The sequence below is a fragment of the Alligator mississippiensis genome, chromosome 5 (assembly GCF_030867095.1).
Source record: "Alligator mississippiensis isolate rAllMis1 chromosome 5, rAllMis1, whole genome shotgun sequence".
NCBI lineage: Eukaryota > Metazoa > Chordata > Crocodylia > Alligatoridae > Alligator > Alligator mississippiensis.
The window spans coordinates 8958876-8981865 of NC_081828.1; the positions used below are offsets into that span (position 1 = coordinate 8958876).

At 44.1% G+C, this 22990-nt stretch overlaps 1 protein-coding gene across 1 annotated transcript in view; it reads left to right on the plus strand.

The window, feature by feature from the left end:
- The window catches only part of ZFYVE9 (zinc finger FYVE-type containing 9), an 84322-nt gene that overhangs the window by 58630 nt on the left and 2702 nt on the right, over positions 1-22990 (plus strand). Inside the window, exons 11-18 of the mRNA XM_059727831.1 lie at positions 9082-9306; positions 11384-11466; positions 12316-12420; positions 16169-16319; positions 17453-17533; positions 18735-18897; positions 20360-20465; positions 21978-22154. Of these exons, the coding sequence (XP_059583814.1) occupies positions 9082-9306; positions 11384-11466; positions 12316-12420; positions 16169-16319; positions 17453-17533; positions 18735-18897; positions 20360-20465; positions 21978-22154 (1091 nt within the window). The remainder of the gene's footprint in view (positions 1-9081; positions 9307-11383; positions 11467-12315; positions 12421-16168; positions 16320-17452; positions 17534-18734; positions 18898-20359; positions 20466-21977; positions 22155-22990) is intronic.

Genomic DNA, 22990 nt, shown 5'->3' on the forward strand with positions numbered 1-22990 from the left:
TGAGAACTTTGTCCATATAAATGGGTACTTCGGTGCAGTCAGGCATGCCAACGGAGAGCTGCTAGCTGTGCCTTAATGCGCTGGCCTTTCTTTTGATGTAATGTAATAAAAAATATTTCCTTTTTTCTAGTGAAAATGCAAATCTGGCAACAGGGGGTTATTTCTATTGCCTACTCACTCTTGAGGGTCTCCCTCAATGTTTGTTGCAGTTTTGATCAGGGTGCACTGATTTCAGTAGACATGATGTAGATCACTAACTTAATCAGTAAGCAAGAAACATGGGTTTTAATCTTGCTTTGCATTTGTGCTTTTTAGTTTTCATTGGCTGGTAACCATTTAAACATGCTGATGTGCGACTAAATCGTTTTTACACTTTCAATTTGGTACCTTTTTATGTAAGCAATTAGATGGCTTAACTTACATTTTTCTGTCTTTTTTTTTACATTTTATGAAAAATAGTGAATGCTAGTTCTTATTTATTTGTGATGATTTTTTTTGTTGGTGATTAGATTGAGCTACTTTTGTCTGGAAACTGGACTTCAATTTAAAGTGCATAATAATTTAATTATTTTTTAAAATACAGTTGCTTATGTTAACATCTTGCATTTTAATAGGTTTCTGTCAGAACAGTTGGTTGTCAGGATAAACTGTTGAACCAAAGTGAAGAAAGCAAACATTGCCAGCATGTTAATCACACAGCAGTATTTGCCCAACCAGTAGTTTACTAAACATGCATATTGGGATCTCAAAACAGTTTAAATTGTATTTTTGGCCATCCAAGCTTGTATACACTTGCACTTACTTTAGAGAAAATAGTTTCTATTGTATTTGATAGCTAATATTTTAATCTATTGTTTTTCCATTATTTAATAGTAACATCATCAAATCATATTACAGGTGCACTTTAGAGACCAACTAATCAGAAAAAGCAAACCAGTCAGCAAAGAAATCGTCAGGAATGTCTGAACAGTACTAGCTTTTTAAAATCAGTGCAGCATTGGCAGTTTTATATGGAAAGCTGTTCTTTTCCAATAAGTAATTGTAACCTATCCAACTAATTAGCTGCTTCCTCCATAATTTGAGGTGACTCACATTAGGCAGGAAATCTAATTCTTCACAAGTACCAATGGCCTTCTTGCAAGATGGAGGTATTTTCTCCTTCGCAGAACTGTCTTCCTTCCCATTGCTCCGAAGTTCTCAGCTTGTTGACACTTACCTTGGCACATTTGTACTAGACAGTGATATCCTCGTCTGTTAGGGCTAGTGTGTGCATTGTTCATCAGCTCAATATAGTAATAGCAAAGTCAGCCAACTCTTCCTTTTTCAAACACAGAACTTCAAATAGAACCGCGTCATGTTCAGCCTCCTGGATATCGTCAGGGGAGGCTGCATGGAAGTCTTGTTGTTTGAATAACTGAAAACGGTATGCTTAAAATGTTTCTGAGTGGTCTCTTGTCTCACCAGTGCCCATGCCTTTTTCAGATTGTGCAAAGCCCTGGGTAGGTTTTCTGTGAGCTCCTCACTGGTGTCAGTAGCTGCCAACTTTTTATGGGCAAGAAGTTTCCTGTAATTTCACTTAATATTCTGTATTATACCTTGATTCATTGGCTGGATCCAGCCTTCTGATCCATTTAGTGAAAATTTTGTGTGTCATGTATACTTTGCTGCTGTACACGTGATTGTTAGGTAATATCTGTTGTTTTAAAAGTGTCAGTTCCTTTGACATCAATGAAAGCTAGTATGGAAACCACAGTCATTGCACTGTTTCCTCCAACATATGGTTGCCTGGTGGGGTAGTAGGTCTTAGTTGAGATACACTTACTCTTACTTATAAAGCCACTACTGTTTTGTCAGCATTCCTGTCAGTAGCTGTATATTTCCCCCAGAATTTCCTGGAGCTTAATCTTTCATCAATCAAGCTGGGAAAAGGTCAGCAAAGTTTCCTTTACGGCATACTCTTCTGTAGGTGAGACTGTGGCAAGTCTTAAATTGGCTTAAACCCTCCATTGCTCCCAGTGAAATTCTCTACCCTGGAGGTGTCCAAGTGGTGGCTCAAGGGCTACTTGTGCTGGTTAAACTTCAGCAAATGGGGCTTGTCAGTGCATCTGCCTGAGCTGCTGCATTGGTACGGGTCCAGAGCCCAGGGGGCAAATGCTGCCACTCCTTCCCGCCTCGCTGTCTTGCCCACTGCCCCAGATCGAGTCCAGCCCCCTGCCCCAGGGGCAGGAAGTCAGCTAGGGTCAAAGGATCCCAGCAGGATAAGCATCCAAACGTTTCTTAAAAGAGTCCAAAATAAGTGCTTGCACCATCTCTGGAGGCAGTTTATTCCAGGCCTTGGGGGCTCAGTCAGTAAAGAAGCTTTTCCTTATGTCCAGCCTGAAATGGTCTTGGAGGAATTCATGACTGTTGGACCTTGTCATCCCATGGGGTGCTCTGGTGAACAGGCATTTTCCCAGATTCTGCTGCATACCCCTGATGTACTTATAGTCAATCCTCCCCAATCTCTTCAATCTCTTCTCCCTTGTCCAGGTGATATGTTACCTGGTCATAGAAGGAGATGAGATTGGTCAGGCAAGACCTACCTGCAACAAACCTGTGCTGGCTGTCCCTCAGGATGTTGCCCTCAGCCAGCTTGTCAAGAATTGTTTCTTTAATGATTTTTCCCAGAATCGTTCCAGGGATTGAGGTCAAGCTGATTGGCCTGTAGTTCCCCAGATCTACTTTCCTCCCTTTCTTGAAGATGGGCACCACATTAGCCTTCTTCTAATCTTCAGGTACTTCACCAGAGCGCCACGAGTTTTTGAAAACCTTTGCCAGTGGCTGGGCTATGATGCCTACCAGCTCCTTAAGTACCCTGGGGTGCAAGCTGTCAGCACCCACTGACTTGGTGTCCAGCCTCTCAAGGTGATCCTTTACAAGGTCTACATCGATGCTGGGGTCTCCAGTTGACTAGAGTCAATGGCAGGGGAAAAGGGGTGTGAGTAGGGACAGCATTCACCCCCTGGGCTGTTAAGCTGTTAACCTGTCACCAGGAGTGAATCATCTGGCTTGTGAGAAGCCCTGTGGGCCAGATCTGGACTGTGGGGTGAAATGAGTTGGACACCCCTGTTCCACACCAAGCTGATCATCAAAAGCCTTGTTTTTTTCAATAAACGCATCTCAATCAATGGTGCTATCAGAGTTTTCAGCATTTTCTTCATCAAACCACACAGCTAATGCAACATCACCATCCTTGTGCTCTGCTGCTTCCCTGGGACCAGTGTATTCCTTCTTCACATTCAGGCTTTGTGTCTGACAGCTTCTCAGGGTGTTTTGCTTCATAAAAAATTCCAGGTTGTTTTCTTTTCTCAATTTTTACCTGTTTTCTGTTGCTTTGATGGAATGGTATTTTTGTTCCAGTTATTTTCAGTACAAATTTTGTTTGAATCCAGTCTTTATTGCAAGACTGGTATAGGACATAGTAAGAGGCTTCTTTTCAGTTGCAAATCTCAAATAAAGTGCGCACAAGATAGTATGTGTGCCTTGAATGTGTGTTAGTTTTGCTCCCCTTCCTACATCAAGCTGGACCAGGATTTGGACCTTGTCGTGGAAGCTGGGACTGGTCTCACAGGAAGCGTGCTGGCACGCACAACCTTAACTACCAGTCAGTGTTTGTCAAACAGTTTATTGCTGTAAATGAGCAGGAAGGAGGACTTTCAGTTCGGCTAGAGGTTTATAATTTGTGCTGGAATAACGGGAAAAGTAATCTTGACAACAGTGGACAGGATAAAGATTTGATAACATTGAATACAGAAGTGACTATGATTTCAGTTTTGTTGATAGCTTTGGACTGTCGACATACATGGGTCTGACATAAGTGGAGAAACAGGTTTGCCTGCTTTTTCAATCCCTGGTTAGTGTCGTTACTTTGGATGAACTGGTTACTTTGCTGAACTGAAACAATCTTCTGGTTTTGTTAAACATGAATACGTTTGCTTGATTAAAATTAGGTGTATAGTAAGTTTAGGTCTTAGTTGTAGTTTATGACCATTTCAATTAAATTAGAAATAAGGTGTATTTTTAGCAAGAAACATATTCAATTGAAATATAATCCTTTTTTTTTTTTAGTTCAGAAAATCAATTTTGGTTTTAATTAGTTGAGCATGCAGCAAAATAGAGGGTGGATACATGGATGGATGACTGAGAAGTTGCATAAATAAAATACCCTTCTTTTCCTGGGTATAATCCATCAAAATGAAGTAAAAACATACATTACTTAAGGTACATTGCATACTTGTAGACAAGCCTAGGAAAGATTGCCACACGCTAGTTTTTGGCAAAGAAAGGGACATGTATAAATTTGTCACTGAAACGTTCCCCTGCCAACCTTACTGAAATATGCTGGTAGGTAGGTAAAATACTGATTTCATCCAGACCACGTGTATCCTTCATTCTGAATTACTTGCTGTTGATACACGTCTCAGTACAAGGCTGCTGGACGTGGTTTTTTTGTTCAGTGTTTTGCTCATGTGGCTGTTTTGTCAAACGGGGTCTTGTAAAAACACGCAGCACCAGTGCCTTCCCTCCCTGGCATCGTTGCTTGTCCTCGGCACCATAGTGTCCAGTTCTCACTTTCCCCAGCCACGTGTGGCCTTTTTTCAGGAAAATCCAGCAACAGACCTGATCATCCTCACGTGTTGTTGACTCGGGTCTTTGGCTGCAGGACTAACTTGCGTGGCCTTTACGGCTTTGGGGACTGATGGTTAATCTTTGTCAATCTTAGATGATTGCTGATTTTAATGAAATGCAGAACTAACTGGAGAGTGGATGCTGCTCCTGCTCCATCAAGCCTCATGTTAATGTCTTCCACAAGGAACGATACCGCCGCTGATTCTCTGACATGGAATTGGTCAAATAATGTTGAGGGTAACATCAGGAATTGAAAAAAACCCGAAAGCAGGCCAATTCTACTCTGTATGTTGGAATGAATAAGGGTAGACAAAGATGTGTGAGCATCTAAAGATACGCTCGAAAATAATGAAGTATGGGTGTTGCTTAAATTTAAGATTAAATCTAGCCTGTTGTCAGATACCGCATGGAAATGCATGATATGGAAAAAATTGTTTAAATGAAACAATTTGGAAAGAGGCAACAGGTTCTTCTTCCTTTGTCTTTCAGAAGGATCATCAAATATGTGTGTAGTATCTTGCTTATTATAGAAAGAAATCTCACTGGAGAGTTAAAGGCAGTTAGGGAACAGGAGGAAGGTCATGCTGAAGTGTTGAAGCATGATTTAAAACAAATCTGGAGAGCTGCTTTGGATTTAAGTTCAAGGGTAATCCAGTATAACTGCACGTGCTAGGTATTGAAACTCATGCAAAGCTGCTTTAAACGTATCCTGCATGCCTTTGGCACTTAACAAATAATAATACTAGTTTTCACCATACCTCTGATACAGTAAGATTGGTGGGAGCAAAGGACTTTCTTTTGCAGTTTTGGACACCTTATGAGTTGTTTTGAAGGAAGTCATAAGGGTGTCTTGGTTTAAATTGTACCCTCTTGAGAAGGATAACTCTTTGTTGCGGTTCCTTTTTTATGGCTGCATTTTGGCTACAAGTTTCTTGACGTATCTATCCATTGTGCTCAGAGTATCGTGGCTTGGGTTGAAACAATACATTTAAGTGCTGCCTGCCCTTCATTTAGGAAAGTTGTACAACACAATCAGACAATCCAAAACAAAGACAAATGCAAGCCTGCTTGGAAATTTGAATGGCCTGGGGAGAGAGCTTATTGGCTGAATATTGTTGGGAAATGTTGTGTATGAGCGAGAGGAGGAAGACAATATGCAGGAGCAGACTGCATGTGACACCTGAACTGCACAATGGGTGATCCTGGGAGAAGCGAGGACAACAGGTTTTTGGTTTGGGAGTGCAAGCTAAAAAAAGATTTGGAGCTGTGAGCAGGGAAAATGTCTCAGGTGGTTTAATTCGTCTTGTGTTCAAGAAAGTAGGGCTTTGTACGTTCTTGCAAATGGCATCAGATATATTTGACTCCAGCACCAATTTCTTCTAATTGGAATCACCTACAAGACCCCAGCTTTTGCCTAGTTGCTCAGGTGAGAGCCGAGGATAAGAATAGCTGTGGTGTGTGCAGCAGGGTGTTGGGTAGCTGAGCTGCAGTTGCCATTCTTAAGGGTTTTATAACCTGTTTCAGTTTGCTTCGGGCAGAAAATTGTCTCATTAGGCAGCCCAAGTGTGCTTCCCTTGAGCTCCCACCTTCAGAAACCTAGCATAAATAGCCAGCCTTTCAGTTTGGTTCGATATTTGGCTACTGTCACAAGTGAAATGTTCGATCTCTGTTATCCCTGTTGTACAATAGTCCAGATTGCAAAACAGGACAGTGCGACACAGCTTTATTTTGCCTTGCATCTTCCATACAAACAGGACTCCAGAGAAATCTAAATTAAATACAGGTATGGTGAAAATTAATTTAATGATTTATACATTGTAAGGCCAGAAGGGACTATTATTATGATGTAGTTTGACCCAAGGAACTTGACCGGTGATTTTGCATCAGGCTCATGACTTGTATTTGCAGAATAGTAGAGGAAAAGAGATACAGAGGTGAAGAAGATATGTCTCCTGAGATTTGCATAGGGCCAGAGGAGGTCCTAAAAGCACACGATGGGCATTGTGCTTGCCTGGGAGAGGTATGGGGGCAAGACCTGATGGGGGCATGAGCACCTCCCATGTCCAGCCTTGGCTGCAAGGGGCTTTCACAGCAGATTTATCCAGAAAACGCACCCTGGAGCAGCTGTTCACGTTGGCTAACCCTTCCCTTGCCAAATGAAATATTTTTCATGTGTTGTTTTTAAAGTTGTATTTGCTTAAACAATGGCATCAGGCTGATATGTAAAGTAAAAATGAGGAAGCTGTATAATTGTCCAGGCCATGCATTGTTCAGAGTGCTGATATAGTTACCGTGGCTCTGATTGTATAAACTTTCAACCCTGTGCTGGAGCATATGCTGCGGAGAGGAGCAAAACTGCAGCATGTGCCTTGCAGTGGATTTGCAGGGGCTAGAGGACAGGGGAGGGATGTACAAGTCCTGAAGGAGAGTCGTGACTAACCCACCGAGGCAACTGCTAGTGTGGGAAGAGAAGCCCTGGCACCGCAGAGGAGTTGGCTTGCATGTGCACATGCCTTGTGCCCCAGGTGTTCAGGTCCAAGATTCCTTGTGGATCTTATGGCAGTGGTACCAGCTCTCATGGAAACGACTCTTTCCTAATGGTGTGGCTGTCCCAGACTGTAAAGTTGAGCCAGGCATGGAAGGCATTTCCTTGCTCTGTTACAGTCCTTGCTGTCTTTGTTTTGTGAGGATGATCAGGTTGGCACCTTGCACCACACACCCCTTACTCTATATTCAGAGGGAGGAAATGCAGCAGCCTGTATAGTTAAGTTTAAAGAAGAATTTTGTGTCCAAAATGAATGACCAGGGGGCACCTCTTGTGGGACTGATTTGCTAACTGTGCACATCTATGAGATCAAGACCAGTTCAAGGAATATTTCCAGCAGTAACATTTTTGCTTATTTGGGGAGGAGCAAAAGAATAGAATTTTGTTTAAGAATGAGAAATACTTCTCCCTGTGCCCGAGTCCCAGCTGCGATGTACAAAATAGGCTAATTAAATAACTGCTCCTTTGTGCAGTTGCTTAGCTGACCCAGATCTACAGCGGATCTGTAAGTGTTTGTGTAAAGGAAATCTAAAGCAGGCATTACCGATTTGGTGGTACGTTTGTATTATTTGCCCCAATGTTTTGTTCCTATCACTAGTACTAATATCTGAAGGACGTGGTTTCTTAAACAAACCTGTCGAGTTTCTGCATTGGAGATTCCAGGAAAGGTCTTGGAAGTACTACTACACACAATTACATTTTGTGGTAAGCTTCGTTGGCATGAGACATTGTTGAAGACAGACTTCCTATGAGTGCATGTCGGGGGTCTCACCTAGAAAACTATTTTTTTTCTAGGTGAGACTGGTTAGGCATAGTAAACAGCACATTATTTTATCTCTGGTGCCTTCATTCGGTAGTGTCTCCCAGTTAATGGAATATAAATTAAGACAGTATGAGCCAGAGCTTCAAAAGCAAGTGCACATTTAGCTGCACATAATCTAAGTATGCATATACCCTGACACACGCATACAAATTGAGGGGAAAGGGAAGGTATTTATAAGCCTGTTTCATTTGTGTGCGTGCACAGTCTCTGTATCAAGCAAGTGCCAAAACGGGTAAGAGTGTCCTTTTGTGCATGTTTCTCTATAATCTGGCTTGATAAGCATCAAAAGCCCCATGGTACGCAAACCCCCAGCACTTGTGCGGTGGAGTAGAATCAATCTTTCTTTTTCTTAGTTTCAAGCTTCAGGATAATTTTTCAAAATGAGCAGCACTGATGTAGCAGCAGCTCATGAAGCTTTCCAATATGGGGGCAATCCGCTCCTGGTCCTGTAAAATGGTTCTAAACTCGGGTTCAAGGAACGAAAAACTTGGAGGGGTTGAATGACCCTTTGTCATGTATAAGGTGCTAATGCCAGCTCAGATAGATAAATAGATATAGATGTAACTATCGCTATAGCTATCTATCTGAGCTGGCATTAGCAGCTCAGATAATATATATAAAAATGTTTATATACGTATGTGTATGTATGTGTATATATGTTTTATATATATATATATATATATATATATATATATATATATATATAATCTGAGCTGCTAACATGTGCGTGTATATACGCTTTGCCCTCCAAAAACATTTATATATATATAAAATATTTATTTATACATATATAATTTATTTATTTATATATATATATATATATATATATATATATATATATATATATATATATCTCTATCTCTATCTGTATACGTTTTTGGAGGGCACATATACTCCTCCCGCAAAGTGATCAATGGGAACCAGTTAAGGATGTTATTCCGGAAGAAAAAATGTACTTAAATTCATTTTCCTTCTCTAAAAGAAGCTGGTTTAATTTTTGATGCAGGCTTCAATCCAGCAAAATGATGAACTTCTTGGTTCCTAGGTAATGTCGTGGGCAACTTGGGGCACTCCTTTTTCAGCCAGAGTTTCCTTGGCAGTAAAGAACATGGCGGATTCTTATACGTGACAGCTACGTATCAGTCACTGCAGGACCTGGTGCTCCCTACGCCGCCCTTCTTGTTTGGGATTCTCATTCAGAAATGGGAGACTCCCTGGGCTAAGGTATTCCCCATCCGACTGATGCTGAGGCTTGGAGCTGAATACAGACGTAAGTAATGTGTTCTCCTGACTAGCAGGGTTATTCGTTGACTCTGTTCAGCAACACGTGCATCCTCTGGATGATGGTTTTCAAATGTCGTGGCTGTGTACGTTACTTGTGCAGAAGAGTACAGTGGAAGTGCAAACACGTAGAAGATAGTGGGACCAGAACAAAGGCTGGGTTAGTCCTCTTTGCTTGGCCATGTAGCAGGAACAGATGAATAAAAAGCTATGGGGAAACTTGTGCTGCTACTAGAGCCTTGCCCATTAAGTACAATACAGAAGTCATGTCACCTAGATCTTTGCCATGTAGTTGTTGTAACTGGCCAGTAACATCTTTCAATTAAAAGCTATTAAACAGGTGATAACTAACATGTTGAAAACACCGCTGGGACCTGAAAGAGAACAACCTTATAGGGCACATCCCCACGAGTGGGAACGTGTTTTTCCCTGGGGCAAGAAGCAGTGGCACACCTTGTGCTGCTGCTGATTGTCACTGGGGAATACCCACGCCACACACGCTCTGGCACACAGGTGGGGTAGAGGAGGCTGGGGCCAGTAGCTGTGCTAGCCCCGGCAGCCTTACTTGGGGTTCTGGGGACTTCTGGGAGCTGCAGCTGCGGTGCTCCTGCAGCTAGAAGCCTGGCCAGCAGCTGGAGCGTGGCTCTGGCCAGCCAGGCTCCGGTTTTGGGTGGTGCACGCTGCTGCCATGTGTGCTGCCCTGCTTTTTTTAGGTGTGGATTTTTTTTTTGACCCCAGGATCTCGGGAGAATGCGTGTGTGTGTGGCGTGCGCAGCATGTGTCGCTGCAGACAGGTTTATGGTGCCGCATACTGCACGTCCCTGCTTGTCTGGACGCTTTTATAGAGTCAGTGTGCTGCAGTGTTATAGCTGAGGCAAAAGGGTTATTTTACCTTTAAATTCAGTGTACCATTAGTGAAAGGTGGGGGACACGTCTGGGCTCCTATGTGAGTTTTAGATTCCCTGGCCTAACGCATGAAATGGTGATGTACATGCAGGTGCAGCTAACATGGCAGTGCTTTGTGAAGCAGCAGTAGTCGCACATAATAGATAATGGGGCTGGAAAGAGCCCTTAACCTGAAGTGAATCTAGCACCAGTACATACTTTTCCTAAAAGGCACTGACCCTACTGGGATTAAAGAAAGGTTGGGACCCTACTGGGATTAAATCTTGGCTGACTCCAGAAACAGCAATGTGTTTAGTGTACCATTTGTCTGCTGCCTAATTGGCAGGTTGGTTTAATTCTTGAGTTACTGTGAAAACATTGTGCTTTTGATTTTTCTTTATGCTGTTATCATAAATCTGTCCATAGCTTTAATAAAATGTTTTACAGACAGGCCTTAGAGTGATTTCTAAATTTAGATTAGTGATGCAGAGTCAGGTGATACCAATGGGGAGTTTATATATAGGCTTTGTAGATCAAACTTTTTTATTGCCTACAAAATATGTATTATAGAGTTACAGTAGGAAAATACATTACAGAATTTAGTTTAAAACGTTGAAGGCCGTAGGTGACAGTTAAAACCTCAGCATTAACTTGGTCATGGTTTGATCAAGGCGTTTTTGCATGTCTGAGTAGTTAACTTACCTGTCTTTCCATCTCAAGGTCTGTTTTGGGGTGCTCAGGCAGGTGGTCTGATACCAAAGCTGCTGAGCCCCTTGCAGCTCTCACTGATTTCACTGAGAACTGGAGTGTGGAGCAGATTAGAAAGTCAGGCCTCTTCCATGCTGAAATGCAAATGTAAAAGCTTCCTTCTGGAAACTGTTGGCGTATTGGTTTGGTTAATTTTAGTTCACACGATGTTTTATGCCTTGCTTGGGATTCTGTTGCAACGTGACTGAACTTGACCAGAAATATCCCTGTGCTTGCTGAGTTGCAGCAGAGGCCAGGTAGGCCAAGGCATGCAGATGTTTTGCTCTCGGCACAGCGGAGCGTGCTTTTAACCTATGCTGAAATCCTAGGCACGTTTCTCCATGTTTCTATGAAGGGAGGCTCAGTTTGGGTGGTTTTGCCTCGCTTTGCTGCAAGTGAATTTGAAACTCATTACTCTTTCCCCCCCACCACAGTTTATCCCTGCCCACTTTTCAGCGTGAGATTTCGTAAGCCATTGTTTGGGGAAACTGGACACACCATTATGAATCTTCTGGCGGTAAGTGACGAGCGGGGTCTTTTGCTTTGTGTGCGCGCGCGCGCAAAAGGAGAGAATGAACTTTTGAGACAGTTTTGGCCTAACTGCAGTAGGAAATGAAACCTTTTGGCAGGCATCCCACAAAATAGCCCCGTGCCCTCCTGGGGTGCCACGCTGATGCCCTTTCCCTGCCTGATCTGCTGCTCTGCTTTCTGTTTCCTGTCCTGCCTGCTGCTGTGCTGCCTGTCCTCTTCCTGGTCTGCCACGTGTCTACACAGAGGCTGCTTGTGGCACGCAGGTTGGCCACCCCTGCGCTTACTGCATGAATAGTGAGGTTCATAGGGAGGGAGTATTGGTGGATGGTAGTTGGGTACGTGGCCTCCTGACTAACGCTGGCATCGGATAGCAAACTCTGACTGCGGAATAACGATGGACCAAAGTCAGCACTTGGAGTTTGACCACCTGGGAGGTCTTGCATTTGGAATTAAATTTTGGTTCAGACCCCGTCCTCTCAATATCAGATTGTCCTGGAATCCAGTTATAATTCTGTGACTATCCAGAGTTACGGACGAAGCTAACTTTTCAGTTATTTCCACTGAACTGTTATTTTTAAATGTAGAAAACTCTCCCTTTGGTGCATGGCTTAATTACAGTGCCCATGAAAATGAAATCTCTATCCAGTAGTGTAACCGAGTGTGGAGAGAGGTCAGATTTTCCTGTATGGAGCTGTAATGCATGAAGCAGGAGAAGAGTAATGTTTCTATGTTAGAATTCGTTAAAGTTCCCATATCCTTTAGCATAAGTTTCTCTGTAAAAGCAGCCCATGTTTCTAATGGCCATATTGTTTTCCTTTGTTCCTTGAATCACAAGGACTTCAGAAATTACCAGTATACATTGCCGGTGGTCCAAGGCTTAGTGGTTGATATGGAAGTGAGGAAGACCAGCATCAAAATTCCCAGCAACAGATACAACGAGGTAAAAAATATTGTGTAGCTTTAGCGTTTCAGGGTTTGGGTCTAAAGGAACTTACTCTTCCTATAACTGTCCGTGAAAATGTCCTCAAAATCAAACTGTAAAGTAGATTTGATGCACAAATTGCTTATGAGAAATGGGTTATGTATAGCTCCGTTTAATATAGCATGTTAAAAATAATGAATAGTTTCTCTTTCTTCTGGTTTTTACTGCTTATCACTAAATTTAAATTTAATTAATTGAAAAAAGGGAGTGGGAAGTTGCAGATACTGTTCTGATTTCAGTAAATGCATCAATGAAATAGTGGACATTGTAAATTTGTTTAAGCTAGAAAAAAGGCACTTGAACTTTCTCCATGTCCATGTTGTGCTTGTGAAGGGATTTGATGGATTCTTTAATATTTTAATGTTAAATATGCTAGTATATTTTGCATAAGTGTTTGACTTGGCATGAAAAAAGCGTCAGACCTCTCAAGACATAGCTGATGTTGACAGCCAGGCCTCTCGAGTGTCAGTCATTGCTCAGATTGGAGCTATATTGGGAACAAAGCAACAGAGGGCGGAGGTAATTCAGTGGCATGTCTGGAGACCTGCGGACAAAAAGATCTGCTTGATATTTTGAAATAAATCATGGTAGGGACAAGTGTCTGCCTTTCCACTGCAGTTGAACACTGGAGCTGTGACGTGCACAGAATAGGAGAGCAGATTTTGGGATATGAAATGCATCTTGTCAACCAGAGATAAGGATTAATTTGTACTAATTACTTCAAGAAAAAATGGTATGTCTAGCTGGAAGCTTGCATGCCCTAAAGGGGTTGATGAACAGAGAATTTCCGATAGGTGCTATACAGGAACCTTGGCATCGGACTAGAGAGCCCCTTAACATCTCGCAGATTAGCTGCTTGAGAAGTGACTGAATAGTCCACGGGTCACGTGTATGGGGGTTGCCAGACTTTGAATCAAGTTTCTTGAGAGAAAACTAGTTTAAAACCTGAAGGGATTGCACGACTACAGTAGATCTGCAGTTGGGTTTAAGAGAGTCCCATGAAGGTTCAGGATACACAGTGGGACTGAACTGATCAGATTCATCGCACTCCATCCTTCACATGAACATGATTTTAGAGGTGAACTAAAGTTCATCCACTTCTCAGAGGAGGAAGGAACAAAATGAAGGGAAGAGCTTAGTCTAGGTATTAGTCTGAAAGCACCCCTCCTTACTTTGAAAGGACACCCGGCAGTGGATGAAGTATGACTTGGTCTGAAAGGAGAGATCTGCAGTGTTATTAGAACATGGTGGTCCAGTAACACAGGCAAGTCAGCACCAGAAAGGAGAAAAAAACTCTAAAAAGAAGAATAATTTTGAACGTGCAGGCTGAGAACTGTAAGGGATCATGCTTTCAAAAGAGTATTAACTGGCTCAGACATGTTAAATTAGGTCTAATTAGTAATGAAAAATGCTACTGTTGCTACAAGAATGCTAAGGATTAGTGTTTTCTGTTCTCCTGCGTTTAAATCCACAATGTTGCTGTTGTCAGCTGTGTGTTGGTTATTTTCTCGTTGAGAACCGCGGGTGACGGCCACCCAAGTTCTTCCAGCTTCTGGAGGAGGAGGACCTCTTACCTTGGACATACATTGATGTACCAAGGAAAGCCTCAATGAATGGAGAAGATGCGCTGAATGTAAACTCTTGCCCCTACAGGGTGCTTGGGGGAGAGGAGGGAAGGGGCACAGGAGCATGGATTTACGTTATGCCAGCGAGGGGCACACGGTGTTGTTCTTGTTTTACATGTTGGGGGACTGATGTAACAATGAGGTGACTTGTTGGAGGCCACTTTAAGGTGCCAGCGGTGTAAATCACCTACCGAAATCACGGCGGAAATGCGCTGCACAGCGACTCCTTTAATCTTGCTGTTTCCCCATGCATCCCCCCGCTATTATTGGTGGATGGGCCGCACTGTTCGCCGCTCGCCCCTTGGGCCTGATCGGCAGGGAGGTGAAAACCTCAGTTTTAAACACGAGGTGGTTTTTGCCTCCCAGCTGGTCAGGAGCGAGCGGTGGAGCTGCTGAGGCCCCTCAGCCCATCTGTGGTGGGAGACACAAATGGTGCCATATTTGAAATGGCGATTTCTGCCTCCCTGCTGATCGGGAGTGAGCGGCGGGGGACACGTGGGGGAAACCTGCAAGGTTAAAGGAGCCGCTATGCGGCGCACTTCTGCTGCCATTTCGGTAGGTCCCTACTAACAAAAGAGATCTGAAGAGATGGAGTTGATGAAGCAGATACAGGAAGGCTAGTAATTGAATTACAAGCTGTATTAATTTTTGAATGGCATTGTAGATACAAAAAGCTCATTTCAGCCTGGTCAGAGTTGAAGCTGCTGTACTGGGAGCATGCACGAATTAAATTCAGTTTGTGTGCGGGATGCAGTCAGTATGTCTCCTCTGTCCCCGCTGTCTACAGATTTGTTTTTCTCAGTTTTGGTGCTGGCTAAGTGCAGACACTGCGCTCCGCTGAACCTCGGGGAAGTTTCCGTAATATTCAGCCATGGCAGCATCTTAGTTTCCTGCATGAAGCAAGGATTCAGCTTAAGTGAGGAAAGCACCGGGCTTCATGTCACCTGGGAGGAAAAAATGGAATCTTCTGGAGATTCTCAGCTATACTTTTTAATTATTTTAAAGTAAGATTAATTGAGCACAAGCCCTCTATTTTTTCTCATAACCCACATTTAGATGCACAAGTGGATGTACATAAAGTTAACACTCATGGAAATCTCATGCTTGGGTTATATTTGAGGAAATTAAGTTTGTTAGGCAAACCTCTTAATATATAGATAGCCTGCGTTTCTCATCACATGCATGATCCTCCATTGTTCAAAATGATTCTGTTTTCCTATAACTTTATATTTAAGTTACCTCTTTGGATTAAAGCTGGAGAGGCTGTCAGTACAGGGAGTGCCTTCAGTAATGCCTCATCTCACTAAAGCATGACTTTTGTGTCCTGTTGTCTTTGGTTCGACGGAGGGCCAGCACTGCCCTCCGCAAAGGTGGCTCTCATTTCACTGCTGCCTGGCCTTGGGAGTCTGCGGTGATGGGCCAGGTAGTGAAACACGCTGTAGTGAAATGCAAAATCATACTTAGACTCTTGTTTCCTCCCCACCACCTACCTGCCAAAACACACCACACGTTTCACTTGTGTTGCTGATGTCGTTAAAGTTTTGCACAGAGTGGCTAGAAATTTGGCCTTGGTCAAACAACAGAATAATGGCAGGACAGCAGTGGCCCTGCTGGATCCCGACTGAGCTCAGATGCTCCAAACTCTGGATCTCATTTGTACTCGGGTGCAGTAGATTTTGATCGCTCTAGTGATCACAGCTACAGCTAACACAAGGAAATTTGAGTGTTTTCTTTGTCAGCCAAAGGGAGTGAACGTGTGCTGCATCTGTTTGTTCTAATGATGGCAAGGCTAATTTTTTTTAAATACTCTAGGTGACGTAAGAGCCTGGATCCCCTTTTTAAAAGTGATGTGATTTCCCAATTGCTGAAGTAAGGTTTGGACAGGGGATATTGAAGCTTGCGAGGACTTGACTCTGGTGGTTGCTGTGAAGTTAGTTTGTGCAAAGGGATCGCAGTCTCATACAATCTAGCAGAAGATTTCTCAGCCTAGTTGCACGGTTCTGGGAAGCTCTGGTTTGTGCTAGTGAACGACGAGCAGGTTTTGAACCTGCAATAAAGCGCTAACCTTCTTGTTCTCGCAGATGATGAAAGCCATGAACAAGTCCAACGAGCACGTTCTAGCCGGGGGAGCTTGCTTCAATGAGAAAGCAGACTCACACCTCGTGTGTGTCCAGAACGATGACGGGAACTACCAGACGCAGGCCATTAGTATTCACAATCAGCCGAGAAAGGGTGAGCCTGGGGTGGAGGTTTCAGCACACACGATGATTTGAATGGCTTGTGTTCCTTGTGCTGCTGTAAGGACAGACTGTGCTGAAACCAGTTTTGTCTTAATGTCACACAACCTCTGAAACCAGCATTTAACTGCAATGATAGTTAGAGAGCTCCTAGCATGGATGGGACTGGAACTTCCTGACACACAAGTGGGATGGGAATAATAATAAGGTGTCCCATCTGCAATGGCATTCAGCAGTCTTCAGGCTCCCTTCCCTGGCTGTAACTTGTCTGATGTCTGGGGTGCCACATGCTGTTGACGTAGGTGCTTCCCTGCAGCTCACCCCACACCTCCCCCAGTTAGTGGTCAGAATCTGGCTACCCAAGAGATGTTTGGCAGCAGCTTGCCAGGAAATCAAGGGCCACGTGCAAGTGGTTAAAATGGAGTTGGCCGTATTAAATACCATAGCGGGCAAGGTGAAGCCTGCCAAAGCTATGGGTCCAGAGGCACAGTGCTCCAAACACCCCCCTTCAACCTCCCTGCTGTTGAGGAGGGCAGCTGCTGGCTGTGTTGTAGACCTGGTCTGATCGTAGGGTTTCTGTGCTCAGCCTGGGTGTTTTAGGGGCAACCAGCAGTCCTCTTTCCCAAGAATCCTCGGAAACTTTCCACACGTGTCTTACATAGACCGTAGAAGAATTTTTCCGACTACTTGAGTTGGTCTAATAAAAGATACCAGATTCACCCAGAGAACCTTGTCTCCCTAGTAGCTGTTGGAAGGTTTCTTATCTTTTAAGCTGCCTCACAGCTAGGTTTAGGAATTTGATCGAGCAGTGGGACCTAATCATCAGCCAACAGCTCGGGTCAAATTGCTCCCAGCCACGAGGGACCATTTTGAAAGGGAGTGATGCACAGGTTTATTCTGAAATGGAGCCTTTAATATGAGTGAAAAAGCAGCTTTTTTAAAGGTTGGTAATTAGAAAATAAGGTGAGAGCACTTCTTCTGCCCAGGCCTCTGAGACACGCTGGTAACATCATCATAACTGCCTACTTCCTGATTCAAGATTATTTGCCTCTCTGGCAAATACCCAATTCTTGCATTAGGCATTGCTTTGACAAGAGCCTTTCTTAATCATTCCTATTGTTGTTGCAGTGACTGGTGCCAGCTTCTTCGTGTTCAGTGGAGCTTTAAAATCCTCTTCAGGCTACCTTGCCAAGTCCAGTATTGTCGAAGGTAAGAAGTGAGTCGCTTGCCTAAAGTCCCGTGCTTCCCTACTGAGAGCTGTGTAGTTGAGCTACGTCTGGGGCTTTACTACTGTGCCTCGGGCACTTGAGAATCGCTCTGCTTCCTCAGCATGACTTCACTCTTTAGCTAAACACAAATTTCCATTGGGGTAGAACTGAGAAAATAATGCCTAGTCTAGATAGCCTGGCACACCACCACAAAAATCAAGGTGAAAAGGAACTTCTTGGTTCTGTGCTTGGAGTCAGGCACTTGCTGAAGTAAAAAACTGCAAGCATGAATGTTTTACTCTCCGTGCCAAGAGCTGAATCCCCAGCCGTGCTGCATTCCCTTCACTTAATAGCCTTGAAGCATGTGAGCCTACAACCTCTCTGTGGTTTGCATCTTGTAAATGGGCAGGTGACAATGTAAAAGGCCAAGCTTGTCTAAACTGGGTAATGTTACTCTAGTCAACTCCTCCTTTTGCCTGGACGATCACGTGGTAGAAATGAAGCTCGAGGGAGGGTGGTGATGGCTTATAAAGATGCCACATTAAACCAAAACTGCATAGCCGCTGTAATTTATGGCACGTTCTTTATCTCAGCCACTCCGTGCTGTAGTTCAAGATGCTGAATTGGAAACTGGCTCAGGTGGGGGGAATTAGCAGCACGTGGGACCTTTCCTTACCGCGGCAGCTGTGCAGCCACAATTCATCCAGGCTGGCAGGATCCAAGTCCTGTAGCTTGCTTTTGCCACAGTGACCATTACAATTCTGTCAGGCAGCCTGTGTAATATGGGTTGGTGGTTTTGATGTAGTTCTCAGAGGACAAGCACCCACTCCGCATAAACACTGCTGCCAGTCTTGGCAGAGTCCAGGTATGTGATCATATACCTGTGTCTCCTGAGCTGGCCTGTCCAAAGCCGGTGTGCAATACAGCAGCAGACTAGCAGTGCCACTGCTGTGGTTAAATTTACTTTGTCAACAGACTTCATTGTCCACTGATTTGTTCTCTGGGCAGCTTTCATGAATGCTCTATGGAATAAGCAGTGTCGGGGATCGGACAGTTAGCTTTCTGCGGTATTATATACAGCGCTTCAAATATGTATTGAGCTGTTACATCACTCGCGGGAGAACAATGGTTTTACCTCCATTTATGCTTTGCTTAACGAGGCTGTGGTTTATTTTGAGGATAGTAAATTCTTGGTTCCCTAGATGGTGTAATGGTCCAGATAACTGCCGAGAACATGGACTCCCTGAGGCAGGCTCTGAGAGAGATGAAAGACTTCACTATCACTTGTGGCAAAGCAGATGCTGAAGAGCCTCAGGAACATGTTCATATTCAGTGGGTAGAAGATGACAAAAACTTTAACAAGGGGTAAGTCGATGAGCAGTTCTCTGATCACTTTGCAGCGTTTGGATATTTAGTCTGCTGATTTTTGTGTGCACGTATTTTATCAGCACTATCAGTCAAAAGGAGAGTCATTTGGTCTGTCCATATGCTCTCCGATTTTAGATTAGTCCAGGTTTTTTGGTTCATGTTTCTTACCTGATATTAAACAGGCTCTAGGGAGCGCATTCTGAAAGGGGCAGCGTGACCTTGGGTCCCTAGGAATCGAGGGCGCTCAGTTCCTTGAAGTCTGAATGTGGCAGGTACTGACAGTGGGCGAGAGGTGAAAAGCTCCAGTGCCTCAATTTAGAAAACTCTTAGGTCTATGGGCAGATTTCTTTATTTTCAAATATCCAGTTATTTGAAATCATTAAACTCAAGTAATCCATCTAGCTGCTAACATTAGGCTGAATTTTAGCCCTTCCACTTCTCTGCCTTGCAGAGGTCTTGGGAGTCAAGTTATTGCATGTGGAGTGGCAGCATTAAATCTGTAACAAGTAGCAGCAGGTGTCACGATCTGAAACCGTATTGATCAATGTGAGATTGAAAGTGCACAGCATTGTAGGCATTAGTGTGTGTAAAATCGTTTTGATGGGTGCCATCTATACTAAATAAACAGGCAGCAGTAGCAGTCCAGAAAAGACAGCCATTATGTAGGTGAGGGTATTCGGGGTTTTTTTTGAAGTTGTACAAAAATGGAAGAAAATGGGCATTACAGGGCACTGGTGGGGTCACTTGATGGGGTGTGTGAAAATCAGTACAAGGAGAACTTTAGGCACGACTGTATTACCCTGTTTGAGTTAGTAAATTAATACATAGATTGGCATACTATAAATCTATGCATGTCTCTAGTTGGCATGCGGAGAGAGATCGTTAACACCTTGTGAGGTCAAAGCTGTGTCGCAACCCAAGGAAAGCTGCCTTCCTAGTCCTCAGCTGCTGCTACTCAAGGAGGACTTCAAGTCTTGGCATTACAGCTGATTGCTTCCTGTGTGGCAAGCACCCAGCCACCATCATAATTAGCGGGGATGTCTGAGATTCTTGTGCACGGCACTGAGGGAAGTCTTCCTTGGGTGTGCTCCTTTCTGGGGATTGTTAATGACCCTGCCCCACTTAGCTAATGTTGGCAGGTTGCTGCATGGTAGTTGAAATGGCAGGACACTCACCGATGACACAACCTGCCATGGGGCCCTTTGAGAGTGCATGCGAGTCAGAGCAGGTGGCCTTCACAGTGACTGCTCTCTTTCCCATGGCATCAGATACCCATGTCCAAATCTATGAACCACTGTCTGGTAGTATCTGCGACTGCTGAAGGTTTTTTCCGTTGTAACACACTCTGTTCTGCAAATCTGCCCAATGGGCTGAGCTTGAAATCAGGTTTGTATGTGATGGCATTTGGTATTTGGAGGCTTTCTGTCAACTTCTTAACCTTTTCCCTTCCCCTTTCTAGTGTTGTAAGCCCCATTGATGGCAAATCCATGGAGTCTATAACAAGTGTGAAGATATTTCATGGCTCAGAGTATAAAGCAAATGGCAAAGTCATCAGGTGGACGGAGGTAAGGAAACCAGCTCCCTTGCATATACGGCAGGGGCATGGGTGCTTTGTGACTGCCTCAGACCAGAAACCAGCAAGATCTTGACGGGCAGTCGGCAGTGACCTCCTCACCTACCTGGAAGGCATTCGCTGACTGCAGAACGGCCATGCCCTGCACGGGAAATGTAGGTAGCGCAGAGCCTGTGCTGCCACGTCTAGCCGTGTTGCTGTGGAGTCGGGGAGAATCTGCAGTCAAATCTGTGACTGGGGGATACTGCCTGACCGCTTTTATGTGAAGCTGCCTGCAAGGCAGAATCCTTTGTTTGTGTCGAATGGCCTGGGCTCCCTTTGGGTGGTGTGCCTTGTCCTTTAACGAACTCGCAATCCTAGTACCGGTTTTAAGTAGCACTTCTTCTGAGCTATGAGTCTTTTCCCAGAATAAATCTGTTTCCTGCAGTAAACTCAAACTGCCAGTGCCAAAGAGCTGAAGTAAATCTGCTTTTATAGGGAATCCTTGCTGAAGTACTCAAGCTTCCTATTCTTTTTATCAACTTATTAACACTTCAGCCTGGAAACTGCTGCATCCTCAGAGCGGCAGCAAGAACAGAACAGGAAGAGATTGCTGTTAGTGGGCTTCATTGCAAAGGAAGAGCTAAAAATGAGGTGCCCTGGTGTGGCTGACTTGTGGCGTTTAACGTCAGGGGATTCACGCGAGGGCAGGCAGGTACAAGACTTTCGGGACTGATGCAGACCTAGTGATCTTCCAGCACGGAAGTGTTAACACGAAGGGTTCTTTGCAAAATGTTTCAGTTGGCTTGCGAGCATTAGCCGAAGGGAAGCCGGGCCAGGCTTGGTTCTGCACCTTGTTGCATGTATATTCTCTTCCTTCAAATCTGGGTAATACGAGTTAATGTTGCCAAGTTTGAACCTGTTCAACAAAATTGTTGGTGCTTTTTCAGGCTGAGACAGGTTCTACCGTAACAGGATTTTAATTCTGTAATCACTTAAACAGGAGCATGCTTAAAAAAATTATACCTTAATTTCCTGAAGTGTTTAACTTCAGAAGTTTTTAAACTCTTTTTATTGAAGAGTGCGGAAATGAATGCAAGATGTGCAGAAGACTTCAAACTGCTGGGGAATAGTGTGACTTTCTGTAATTAGGATTTTATATTCAGTTGGAACAAGCCCTTTTAGATGGGGCTTGTTTGGAATCGTTGCCCTAAGGAGAGAGACTAAAAGATCAGAAAAAACATCACCTTTCAATGGTTACTTTAAGTACTTCTAAGGAATATCTATTTTTCAACTCTTAGATTAACCATATTAGCCTCCCGGCCTACAAAAATCCTCTTGGAGTCTCTACAGGATCTGATCAAACACCACGTGCTTGCGTGGTTTTTTCCGCTAAGACTGCATGATGCTGATATTTCAGTAATCGTTCTTAGGTTGGTTCTTTTGTGCACAGATGGATGCATTTTTGCTTGTATAATCTGATTGGCAGGGCTTGCACGGATCAATCCCCATTTCTTTTGTTCAGGTGTTTTTTCTGGAGAATGATGAACAGCATAATGGTCTAAGTGACCCAGCAGATCACAGCAGACTGACTGAGAACGTAGCCAAGGCTTTCTGCTTAGCACTCTGTCCTCATCTGAAGTTACTGAAGGAGGATGGGATGACTAAGCTCGGTCTGCGTGTCACACTTGACTCGGATCAAGTAAGTTGCAAACCATTTCTGCTAGATTCATTGTTGGCCCTGGCGGTGGTGTGGGCAAAGTGAGTGGAAAAGTACGGGCCATGACTTGGCAACACTTAACACCAAGCTGTCAGTACTTCGTGTCATCAGTTGCTGAGGGGGGAAATTTCCTTTCTTCCCTGTGCTCGCAGCACTGCTCTGCGCGGTCTGGAGACCTTTTTGCTAGTTTATGTGAATTGCAGGCCAGAACACGTGTCACTAGCCCGAGTGGATTCCCAGCCCAGTAGTAACACTCCTCTCATCCCTGCTGACCCGGCACTGCGTAGCTGAGGTCTTCGGCCTCCTCCTGGAGCATTCCCTTCCCAGCCCTGTCAAGAGATATTTTTTAAACCCACCCTTCTCCACGCCAGGCTCCTGGCAGACTGCACAGAGCTGGACTTGTGCACACATGATGGTGGTGCAAGTAGTATTAAAGCTGACACTCCAGCGCTCTGCACATCCTGGAAGCAGCACGTGGCATCTTTAAGTATGAGAAGCTTGTACCCTGTCAAGATCTGATCCTGTAGGAGAGCTGTCTGCCTTTACCACAGCAGAGCAAGGTCTGTTGCTTTGCAGTTTCATGTTTAGCTGCATTTAAATACCTCTGTTCCTACCTGTCCGTGTGGCCCAGGAGCAGAGCAGAGTGCCAGGTAAGTACTGGCAGGGTTCAGACTACAACGCCTTACAAGCAGGGACCCCCTTTGTACAGCTTTTAGATGGTGCGAAGGCGTCATCTCCCCTTCCCAGAGCAATCCAGCCCATAGGTGACCAACATCCCACAGCTCTCTCTAAATCCTCATAGCTACCCCACGATTAAC